Below are 12,644 nucleotides of genomic sequence, written 5' to 3' on the forward strand. Positions count from 1 at the left end.
CCCTCCGGCGTCCCCTTTCACCCTGCAGCCACTCACTTATACAGTACAAGTTGGTGATCCGTGAGGAGCCAATGACACGATTCGCACAGAATTGCGTCATTGTGGCCCCACCCCCTGCAGCACAATGCCGATAATCTCAGCATTGTGTAAAGGGGGCTGGGCCGCGATGTGATCGCAAAGTTACGCCCCGGCTTTGCCCCCAAATGTGTGTCACGCCTCCCCCCACCCATTGTGCCAACCTGGCAGACAGATTGTCGTCAACTATGCCCTTAGTAAATCTCCCTCTAGGACTCTTTACTAGTTTAGGCAATCTGTGCCACTCGAGCTGGTGTTGAACTACTAATCCCAGTGTAACCCAGTAGCCAGAGACTCATAGGGGTACATTTACTAAAGTGAGAGTTTGTATAAATGGAGATTTTGCCCATATCAACCAATCAGATTCTAGCTATTATCTTCTAGAAGGTAGTAGGCAAACATTAAGTAGAATCTGATTGGTTGCTATGGGCAACATCTCCACTTCTAAAAACTCTCACTTTAGTAAAAATACCCCATAGAGTTGTAGTTCCACAAGAGTTGGAAAGCCACATGTTGTGTTTATCAGGGATAGACTGGTTAGATTTAATACATTTAGCTTTTTTTCGTCAATCAATGCGGTTTTAATTTCTAATGCATGATGTATATTTTATATAAATACATAAAGTTGTATATGAAGGTACTTTTGAATAAATTATGTGATCCAGTGATCTATTTATTAAAGGCAATAGGGCCTTTTTTACTCGTGATAGCAGTTACCACCGGTGATAACAGGTTTTTACCATATTCCCCTATGCAAATATTACACTATTTATTAAGTACTGCTGCAATACCTGCTCTGTTGGTATTAACAGAAAGAATAAACTGAAAAAAAATAAAAAATAAGAATACTACATTAAATAAATTTTTTTAATGAGGATACTGTCCATAAAATAAGAATTATTTTGTGAAGTGAAAAAAACACAATCTTTCAGTTCATGTATGTTTTGAGCCCTGATCCCGCACCTGTCCCAAGACTCTGCACCTATCCCTAGCTCCTGCACATTCCCAGAGTCCCCGCACCTGGCGGGAGCCCGTCCATTTACCCTAAGTCTCCACACCTACCCTTAGACCCTGCACATTCCCCGAGCACCAGCACCTGGCCAAAGCCCCTCCATATGCCCTAAGTCCCCACACCTACCCTTAGACCCTGCACATTCCTCGAGCCCCAGTAACTGGCCCAAGCCCCTCCATATGCCCTAAGTCCCCACACCTACCCTTAGACCCTGCACATGCCCCGAGCTCCCGCACCTGCCCTAAGTCCCCGCACATTCCTGGAGCCCCCACACCTGCCCCAAACCTCACACCAGCACTGAGCTCCTGAACATTCCCCGAGTCCCCACTCCTGCCCTTAGCTCTACCAGATGGGAGGGGTTGGAGAAACGCAGACGCGCCTGTCTATTTGAACGCCGTTACATGGGCGCGCCTAAATTAGCCACAGCGCCAGCATACGCAGCTTGAGTACTTACTGCGTGCAACGAGGTTAGTAATCTCTAAGTAAGGTCACGGCTGCTGTTATTGTGCGTGAGGGGCCGATGGTACTCAATGTTTCCGATGTATACGCAGGACTGCAAGGTATTATGGGTGTGAGATAGCGGTAGCGGGAGGCAGTGGGCGTCCTTATGCTGGCATTGTGATAGCATTTATTAGCATATTTTCACAGCAGACCTGAGTGCGATTGAGGAGCTGCGATCACAATAGCGATCCGTAGTGAATCAGGCCCGTAGTTAAATTGATTTAAGCTGAACTATAATGACCAGCATGCCTAATCATTTCCAGTCTGAAGCACACCCAGCTGATTGCCCCTGGTTACTAGACTTAGGGATCTATTTAGCAAAATCAGCTATATACAGCAGGAAATCTGTGTTTTTCACCATCTGTGTATAAAGCTACCTGCGGGACAGTCCATGAGAAGAGAAGACGGCACTATATATTGTAGCACAGTGCAGAACGGGTCAGTGGGACGGCATTATGGGGTCTATTCGTATAGAACATAAGGTGGCTACTGAAAAATATCACTATACATCGCATCACATCGCTGCCATATATAGTGCTGTTTAGTAGCCATTCATGCAGACATACCTGTCCGGTGTCTTCGGGCCGTGTCCGGCCCCTCCGCGATCCTGGAGGCAGTGGGAATACAGACATTTTAGGGGCCCGATCTGCCTGCTCCTCACAGCGAATGCGTCGGCGTCCTAGATCAGCTGAGACCTGCTGGAAAGGATGCTGGGAAAAGGGTGCGGAGTCAGCGGCGGGCAGACAGTGAAGTATGCAGCTTCCATGCTCTGTTCGGCTTGCGGTACAAATTACTCAGATGGCGAATCTGTACACAGCGTAAAGTATGGTGATGCGATTCATACACGAAGCAGGGGAGAAGGGAGAACCTTCTACACAGTAACCGGCCTCTATGAATCGCCGCAGCTAAAAAAAGGACTTTTATGTTTTTGAGAGAAGCTTCACTTCACACATCTATATATTGTTTGTGCACAGCCACCAAAACTAGCTTTTTCCAGCAAATATGTGGTAGAAAAGTTTTTTTTGTACTTTACTAAATAGAGCCCACCAGCAATTGCAACATAAACTGTATTTTGAATAGTTTATTCATTATAAATATTCCTCATCCTGTATTTCACATGTCCGTTAGGGTAGGTGTCAGACCCGTCCTCCCAGCCTGCTCTGGGGGGCTGGGCTGGTCTCACGTCACCTCACAGCCCGTATGTTTTGGCCATTAGACATATCAGAATGGATAAAATTACGTGTTTGTTTTTCTGACTCACTGGACTTTTTGGACAAACTTATTGTTCTTGGACCTGAAGCAAAACGTTTGCCCAGTTCATATTATATCAGGTCCTGGAAGTGTTTTTCTCTTAAACATGTCCATATATGAAGCTTGTAACTATCTCCTGCAGGGTGGCATGGAGAGGGAGAACTTGACCTTTCTTGGGAAGTGTGTGATTTATTCACACAATAAAATCTGCTGCCCGTCCTGTGACTCCCAGTTATCTACATAGTGTTAGATTCTCCCACTATGGGCCCCGACGACTGACTGGGTCATATACTAATAGCTATTACCCTGCACTGCTTCTGTAACACAGTGGGTCTCCGTAAGGGTATGTAGTCAGGAAGACGGCGGTCGAAATGCCCACCGCCGGCTTCCCGACTGTGAAATACCAACGACTATCATTATCCAGACGACTATCATTATCCAGACGTCGAAATCCCGACGCCCGGCAGACCGAACAATGGTAAGCCGGGCGTCTAAGTCCCCCCGGGAGGGGGGTTAGGTTTAGGCCCTCCCGCGGGGGACTTAGGGATAGGCACCCCCCCGGGAGGGTTAGGCTAGGATAAGGGGGGGGTTAGGCACCCCCGGGCGGAGGTTAGGGCTAAGCAACCCCCCCCCGGGAGGGTTAGGCTTAGAGTGCGGGGAGGGGGGGGTTAGATTTATGCACCCCTGGAGGGAGGGTTAGCACTAGGGGGGGGTTTAGGGGTAAGCGGAGGGTTAGAACTTACTTTAGTCGGGATTTCCAGTTTTCTGGCTTCCGGCGTCGGTATTACATCCCCTGGGCCTAAGTCCGGCAGTATGTCATACAGATTCCTCTGTAAGCACTGTATATGACTGCAGAGATAGCACAGGACCTGATTCTGGTTAAGTGTCATAAATCACAGGGACTATGAGGAGCTCCAACCAGTGCACCAGGATTGTAGACCACCATTTATATTAACCAATCACTGGCTGCATGGACAATAGCCTCAGAGGACATTGAGATTATACTTACATAGATGCAATGTTTAAATAAAGACAATTCCAGGAACATGTTTTTTTATGAAATTCACAGCATGCGCAGTGCGGCTTACACAGAGCTGTAAACACTGACTGCGGCTCTTATAGTACATACCTCCCAACCTTGGGGGGGAGGTTTATCAAATCTTTGAAAGAGATAAAGTGGAGAGACTAAGGTCCTGATTCAGAGCCGGACGCTCTGACAGAGCGCTCCCTCTGAATCAGGGCCGGCCCTCTGGTTTTTCAGAACGGCCTCCTGGCCGCTCGCATAGCTGTGGGTGACCACCCACAGCTATAGCGAGCGGCCTTGATAGTCAAGACCATCGGGCTTGTGACGAGACCCTTGTGGTAGGGTCTCGTTGCCACAAGCCCAAGAGTGCTCCCACTGACATAACTTGTGATGTCAGTGGGGCTGGCCCCAGACGGTAGGCGTTCCCATGGGAACGCGTCCGTCTGGGCAGCCACACCCCCGGCCCGCCCACCAAAGGGGGCGTGCTGTCACTCAACATCGACAGCATGCCCCCTTTGGTACGAGACCCGGAGCAACGGTTTGCCCGTCGCTATCCGAGTCTCGCGCATGCGCACGACGGAGCCGGCATGTGCACTGGGCCACCATCGACCCACTTACGAGCGCATAGCGCTCGCGAGCGGGTCTGAATCAGGCCCTAAGTACCAAATAATCAGTTTTTCTAGCTGTCATTTTACAGGCTGTGCTAGAAAATGGCAGTGAGAAGGTGATTGGTTTTGATGAGCAACTTCTCCACTTTATTTCTCTCCAAAATGGAATAAATCTCCCCCTAGGGGCTCTATTTATCCATCACCTGTGATAAAAGGGCTTTCCACAGCTTTGTGCTATTGAAGGAGCAGGTTACCGCGACTACCTGAGAGTGACCTATTGGCAATTCAGTACACTGAGGTAAGCTCTGCTTACTGCAGTTACAGATAAACGCATAACGCGTGCACGATTTCCACCTCACACGAGCGCAGTGCTGAGGAAAGTTAAAGTGTTTACTGGGCATGAACTACCTTACTGGCTGACGGACTCCCAGTATGGAGGCAGAAAATTCTGCACGCATGGGCTCTCCAGCATGGCACTGCGCAGTAATGGAAGATAGCCCATGATTGGAGAAAAGTCTAATCGAAGGCTTGGTAGCTTATAAAATGATCACAACAAAGCAATATGGGAATTACCAATACCCTTTACAATATCTTTATAAATTGAAGCCTAGAAACTGGGACAAAATGAGCTCTGCCCAAACCAACAATTCAGCAAAACGCCACCATATTCACACCCACTTGGCCACACCCTTTACAGGGTCTTAGAACGGGACTGTTGGGAGCTGTGGCATGTGGGCTATGGGTTTTTTTTTCACAATGAATATATACATATGATAGAAGCTATGGGCCTGATTCATAGCCGGACGCAATTAGCGCTCGCTCGTTCAGAAAAAGGGGGTGGCTATTCAAATGAACCGTTCGCTCTTTGCGGTCTGTTCACGCCTCCATGTCTGAACGAGCGAACAAAACTTGCGGACGTTTATTTGAAAAATACGCCCCCTGGCCGCTCGCATCATACGTCATGTCCGCTATTTATTAGATTAATCGAGTACATCGATCAGCGTATGAACTGCTCGCTATACTTGTGGTTGTTTTTTCCTACCACTATATTGCAAGCAGTTTTGAATATAAAACAACCAGGTGACGTGGTCAATGACGCTGCTGTTTTAACTATGCACACCCATAAAACGCCCGTTTTGACCTTTAAGCACGCCTGCGTTCTTAATTCCACTCCCCGTTTTCAAGCACCTTCCCCTGTTACCACCCACATACGCCTCATCCTGTCACTCAAAGTAGCAGGCATTCGCTATATAGCGAACAAAAATTTTTCGGCCGCACTGACTGGTTCGCGCATGCGTATTATAAACCGTACGCATGCGCAGAAGTGCGAACATCGCTCGGAACGAGTGTACTGCCGCTTACAAGCGGCTCTGAATCAGGCCCTATGTCAGGTGACTGCCTTACCTTTAAACCAGGTAACATTTTTTCAGTCTAAACTATGTGATAGCAGCTACCAGGTTTCCATCAGTGTGACAGATAGTGTAGGAGTCGGACCTGCAGAAAGGTGGGGTCCCGTGATGTGGGCTTAATTGCATTGATCAATCCATGAACCAAATCCCCATTATTTATTTATTTATACATCATTGTGAGTGTTTAAACATGGTGAGTGCTGGGTTTTCTGATTTTATTTATTTAAGCAATGTGGTCACAGGCCACTTGCACCCCAGTCCTGGGAATGGCGAGTGCAGGTCTGCACCCCAAATCTAGGAGTGGCGAGTGCAGTGGATTTCTGACTTTATATATATACATACATACATTATAGCACAAAAAGGGGGCGCCACATTTATGCAATAAATTATTTGTTTATATTTAGTGCACAAAGACAAAGACTTCAGCTCAGCGTGCGTAACAAAATAAGTGGTCTAAAACCACCGCAAGCATAAGTGATGATAGAAATAACAATAAGGCCGGTGTTTCACCCGAACGTCTCCAGGATCTGATCCGGCCAGTCAAGCAGTAGCAGAAGGTCACGCCATTGCACGCCCCAACATGTTTCGTCATATCCAAAACAGACAGGCTAACCCAATTTACACAATCTGTGTCTTTTAAACAGTCCAGAAAGTGTCCATATATATTCGTGGTGCAGCACTCCTGATAAGCCCTTCTCCCATAGGGTATAGCACTGTATGAACAAAGATGAAAGGAGGCGTACAATAGTGTAGTATATAAAAGTAATTAACTTTACTAAAAGGATTAAAAACACTCACATAGGCTATGTGTGATACTGTATATTGCATTATCACAAATCAAGCACGAGGAAGCGCGTGAACCCCAGTCGCATCAGCACACCGGCATCTTTAATGTTATTCCGCGTTCCTCTCTGAACCCGTGACGTCACAGCAATCACATCCTAGTCAAGCCACGTCCAGACGCGTTTCGTCCAATATAATACAGAGAAGTATATCAGCATATAGGGGCTGATTCAGCACAGGACAGACGCACACAAGCAGCTTTGCAATTCCATCCTTGCAAATATGCAATTGCTGCAAGAGGTGTCTGACACCCGCTGCTGCATAACCAGCGACGGCCAGCTGAGTAGCCTAATCTTACGCAGGCTGGCTTGCAAGGCCAGGAAACTGCGTCCGTCAACGCAGACCATGGCCTTGTCACTCCAGGAAAACAGGGGCGACATACATATATGTGTGTATATATATATATATACAGTCAGGTGCATAAATATTGGGACATTGACAGAATTTTCATATTTTGGCCTCTATTCACCACCACAATGGCTTTGAAATGAAACAAACAAGATGTGCTTTAACTGCAGACTTTTAGATTTAATTTGAGGCTAATTACATCCAAATCAGGTGAACGGTGTAGGAATTACAACGGTTTCTATATGTGCCTCCCACTTTTTAAGGGGCCAAAAGTAATGGGACAAACTAAACAATCCTAAATCAAACTTTCACTTTTTAATACTTTGTTGCAAATCCTTTGCAGGCAATTACAGCCTGAAGTCTGGAACGCATAGACATCACCAGACGCTGGGTTTCATCCCTGGTGATGCTCTGCCAGGCCTCTACTGCAAATGTCTTCAGTTCCTGCTTGTTCTTGGGGCATTTTCCCTTCAGTTTTGTCTTCAAGTGAAATGCATGCTCAATCGGATTCAGGTCAGGAGATTGACTTGGCCATTGCATAACATTCCACTTTTTAGCCTTAAAAAACTCTTTGGTTGCTTTTGCAGTATGCTTCAGGTCATTGTCCATCTGCACTGTGAAGCGCCGTCCAATGAGTTCTGAAGCATTTGACTGAATATGAGCATATAATATTGCCCCAAACACTTCAGAATTCATTCTGCTGCTTTTGTCAGCAGTCACATCATCAATAAATACAAGGGAACCAGTTCCATTGGCAGCCATACATGCCCACGCCATTACACTACCACCACCATGCTTCACTGATGAGGTGGTATGTTTTGGATCATGAGCAGTTCTTTTCCTTCTCCATACTCTTCTCTTCCCATCACTCTAGTACAAGTTGATCTTTGTCTCATCTGTCCATAGGATGTTGTTCCAGAACTGTAATGGCTTTTTTAGATGTTGTTTGGCAAACTCTAATCTGGTCTTCCTGTTTTTGAGGCTCACCAATGGTTTACATCTTGTGGTGAATCCTCTATATTCACTCTTGTGAAGTCTTCTCTTGATTGTTGACTTTGACACATATACACCTACCTCCTGGAGAGTGTTCTTGATTTGGCCAACTGTTGTGAAGGGGTTTTTCTTCACCAGGCAAATAAGTCTTCTGGCATCCACAGTTGTTTTCCGTGGTCTTCTGGGTCTTTTGGTGTTGCTGAGCTCTCTGGTGCATTCTTTCTTTTTAAGAATGTTCCAAACAGTTGATTTGGCCACACCTAATGTTTTTGCTATCTCTCTGATGGGTTTGTTTTGATTTTTCAGCCTAATGATGGCTTGCTTCACTGATAGTGACAGCAATTTGGATCTCATATTGAGAGTCGACAGCAACTGATTCCAAATGCAAATGTCACACCTAGAATCAACTCCAGACCTTTTACCTGCTTAATTGATAATGAAATAACGAGGGAATAGCCCACACCTGTCCATGAAATAGCTTTTGAGTTGATAGTCCCATTACTTTTGGCCCCTTAAAAAGTGGGAGGCACATATAGAAACCGTTGTAATTCCTACACCGTTCACCTGATTTGGATGTAATTACCCTCAAATTAAATCTGAAAGTCTGCAGTTAAAGCACATCTTGTTTGTTTCATTTCAAAGCCATTGTGGTGGTGAATAGAGGCCAAAATCTGAAAATTCTGTAAATGTCCCAATATTTATGCACCTGACTGTATATATTTATAAATGGCACCCCTTGCATTGCAGGTACAAAGTTGCTTGCTTGTTTTGCTTTGTTCCCAAGTCTCAAGCCCCCAGTGTATAATACAGGATGTGTGCACTGACTGGGGTCTGCTGTCTCTTACTTGCCCTCTTTCCACAGGAAATCCTAAACCGGAGGACTTCATACCGATCAGGTGAGGCTGATATTGAAGGGCCTGTATGATGCATGGTGCAAGCTGGCATTGTTCCTTGGATGAGGTTAGGAGTTATGATGCTACAGCTAACGAGGTATAGAGCACAGGCTGTGCCATGTGCTCTAGACCACGGTGGTGCTATAATTAGGAAACTTAAGGATCGTCTAATTGCGAGGAACATTTTAATGAGGGGAACATATTAGTCTTAAGCTGGGTACAAGTTACACGATGTGCACCCAGTGCGATGGGACCCAACATGTGGCAAGTGCATAGACACTTGCCGATGCCAGGTCAGATGGAGGGCAGCTACGTGTCAGGCTGCATTCTGCAGCATGGCATCCACAACGTCATTCCCCTTTTGTCCTGCACTAGAGTTGACGGGCAATGTCGCTAGCGACCCGCGGGAGTGCACATATCGTGGGTACACACTAGATCATGTACCCAACATGTCGCTCCAATCCGCGGTATCGGACGACATATCGTCTAGTGTGTACCCAGCTTAAGTGTGAGGAACGATGTAGGAGTAAATATAAAAGTCTGCGCGGTGCAGGCATAGGCGAGTTTCTAGCGAGTCTGATGTTTTAAAGGGGGAATAATTTAAAAGGCAAAACCAGTTTGGTTTTGCCTTTTAAATGGTTTACCCTTTAAAAGATTGGGGCAGACTTGTCAGAAAATCTCTGATGCCTACACCGCGCAGGCCATTACATGTACCCCTTACTCATAGTCATAGTGTTAGTAACATCTTGTGTGTGAACAGAAGTGGCAGATTGTTAAATTGTAGAGTAAACAACTTTATTATGCTGTTATACCCCTTTTCCACTAACCTCACATTCCCAAGCCAGGATTTTGATAAGTGGAAACAGCAACACCCAGATCCAGTCACCAGGGAAGCCAATCCTGGCAGTGAGCAGGATTATTTCCAGGAAGGACTCGGGTAAGGCTCAGCGTAAAGCTGCATTCTGGCGCAAGGAGATGATGTCATCTCCAAGTGCCGGCTGTGCACCTGTGTGCAGTGTGTGTACGGCGCCGATCTGGGAATAACCTGGATCATTGCCACAGTGGAAAAGGGGTATGTGCCGTCTAACCTGGTTTGGAACTATGGCTCTCATTCAGAGGCGGTCGCAAGAAGCGACCGCTCGCTCTGAATGAGGGCGGCCGCTTGCTTTTTCTAGTGCGGCCTCCTGGTTGCTAGCTAAGCTGTGGGTTACCACCCACAGCTTAGTGACCGACCAGGTTGATGGTCGCGATGGTCAAGACCTAAGGTTGGGTCTCGGCAACCGCAAGCCCCAGGGAGCTTCCTTAAGGAACGCCTCCGTTTGTGAAACCGCCCCCCCGCCCAGCCTACAAAACAGGCCGACCTGTCGATCAACATAGACAGCCGGCCCTTTTGTAGTGAGCTCCGGAGCGAGAGTGTTTCTCTCTCGCTCCGGGGCTTGCGCACGCGCAGTGCGGCCGCTGCGCGTGCGCAGGACCAAAACATCGACCCGGTTGCGAGCACGCAGCGCTTGTGACTGGGTCTGAATGAGGTCCTATGTTCCAAATCTCGGGTCAGACCCGGGACTTAAGTGGAAAAGAGGTATTAGAGGACCAGCAAGAGGGGGGCACCTTGTGTACTAAGATACTGTAATCCACAGCAATCAATTAGATGCTAATTATTCTTCTAGTACAGTTTTAATATGAAAACAAATGTGTCATTGGTTGCTATGAGTTACAACACATTTTACTGTGTAACAGTTTTCAGAAATGCCCGAGAGCGGGTTTGGATTAGAGCAGTGGTTCCCAAACTTTTTTGAATCACGGCACCCTAGAGTATCAGCATTGTTTCCACGGTATCCCTTAGCCAAACGTTTGTAATTGAGAAATTCAGAATTTTTTTTATAAAGTGAAGCAAATTGTGCTTACCAGTCAGGTTCGGTTATGTGGTGGTGGACAGGGTTGCACTTCTGTTTGTCTACAAATTTATATTACATTGACCATAAATAATTTGATTTGGTGATGGACCACCAACCTGAGGCACTCCAGAGTGCCACGGCACACAGATTGGGAAGCACTGGATTAGAGGCTTTAAGATGGTAAGAAACTAATTAATGTTAACTTCAGTATCTCCAGCAGGTGGCAGCCCTGAGCCAACCACCAACAGAAAGCAGACGAGTGAGAATAATCAGGTGAGTGAAATACGTGTATAGGAAATCGATCTGACTGAGGGCCTCATTCAGCAAAGAACGCATGCTAGTAGAAGCACGCACCCAGCCGCTGCGAGGATATGCTAATCAATGCATACGCATGGAGACAGCAGCATAAGATGCAGACGCCCAGCCCTATATTAAGCCGCCCATCTCCCTTTACTCACAGCCTGATGAGTACAGAAGATAGCATAAACATCGGTAACATCGAGAACCATCAACCACATTTGCATAATAGTGGTTGACTAGACCTCGCACAGGATCTTGGCAACTTCCTATGTGCACGGAGTCTCATCACTGCGTGCGGCATAGCAGTGGATAATTTATGCACACCCCTAAAAGGGCGTCCCAACGCACAGGCACGCCTGCGTTCACCCGGCCACCCCGTCACCACCCACAAACGGCACTTCCTGTAAATCACTCTTCCATGGGTCTGTGTATTCACTGCGCTCTCTTTTGCGGATGCAGTGAGCGGTTCGCGCACGCGCACTGCGACTTAGATGCATGTGCAGACTGCTAACATTGGCCAATTGCGTGCGTCTCCATCCGTGCGTTCCTTACTGAATCAGGCCCTGAGTGTTTAGGAGGCTGGGCCAGCACAGAAAACCCATGCCTCTCCAGCTATTGTGGAACTACAAGTTCCAGCATGGGAAGTCTCCCAAAAGCTGGTGAGCCAAAGGTTGCCTACCTAACTAATGTTATAATATTGGACAAAATTACAGTATTCATTTATTTTACTTTATATTGCAACATAGAAAGTTATTATTCTGTTTTAGAATAACATTTCACGATTATTGCCCCCCTCCCCCCTCTCTGTGACCAGTGATAGTGAGACATTCGGCCGGTTACTAATTGGTAAACACTTACCAGGCATCACTCTGCGGTAACTGTTTGCTACACACCAGTAGCTCAATTTAGAATATATTCTATATAAAATTCCCTCACTATTACCTCTCTCTGCCAGCATTCACGCCCTCTCTCTCTCCCCCTCTCTCTCTCTCTCTGGCAGGATCTCTCGACAATTTCAAAAGCCGTGGTAAAGTTTGACTTTGTTGCAGAGTCAGAAAAGTGAGTATTTGGAATTATATTCTGTGGGGCCCATTTATCAATGATCGCTTTCGCAACGCGATCAGGGCATGCCAGTAACACCCCTGATCGCATTGCAAAAAGCTATCTCTTTGGCCGAATGTATCACCTGGGACATGGGGCCTGAAAGAAGCCTGTCCCTGTGATGTCTCCGGAGAGCTGCCGGTCACACCAGGGGGTGGTATACATGTACAGTCCTGTGGACCGCACATGCACATCTGCCATAGCCGGGGAGGGTTCCGGTGGATCCCTCCGCCGGGTAATAGTGTGCGGTGTAGCCCATAGGCTACAGGGGCTAACGTCATCTTCAGATGGCGTTAGTTGCGGGGGCCAATATCTGGAATGCACCGCAGAAACCTATGGGGGATGCGGCTGCCAGAGGCAATGGAGGGAGCACAGCAGGTATCGGAAGATA

General features: G+C 47.0%; 1 protein-coding gene and 1 long non-coding RNA gene across 9 annotated transcripts in view; one reads left to right on the top strand and one right to left on the bottom strand.

Annotated features, from left to right (window-relative positions):
- Positions 1 to 12,644, bottom strand: part of LOC148509380 (uncharacterized) — a 246,375-nt gene that overhangs the window by 64,323 nt on the left and 169,408 nt on the right. The window lies entirely within an intron of this gene.
- The window catches only part of SORBS3 (sorbin and SH3 domain containing 3), a 47,545-nt gene that overhangs the window by 10,440 nt on the left and 24,461 nt on the right, over positions 1 to 12,644 (top strand). For 6 of the 8 annotated variants that reach the window (XM_088443412.1, XM_088443411.1, XM_088443409.1 and 3 more), the window contains 3 exons: positions 8,927 to 8,960; positions 11,061 to 11,125; positions 12,153 to 12,211. In XM_088443412.1, coding sequence (XP_088299538.1) covers positions 8,927 to 8,960; positions 11,061 to 11,125; positions 12,153 to 12,211 — 158 coding nt within the window. The remainder of the gene's footprint in view (positions 1 to 8,926; positions 8,961 to 11,060; positions 11,126 to 12,152; positions 12,212 to 12,644) is intronic. The other 2 variants (XM_088443415.1, XM_088443408.1) reach the window with 2 other exon arrangements.

This window comes from Taudactylus pleione, unplaced genomic scaffold (genome assembly GCF_031769625.1).
Source record: "Taudactylus pleione unplaced genomic scaffold, aTauple2 ptg000329l, whole genome shotgun sequence".
NCBI lineage: Eukaryota > Metazoa > Chordata > Amphibia > Anura > Myobatrachidae > Taudactylus > Taudactylus pleione.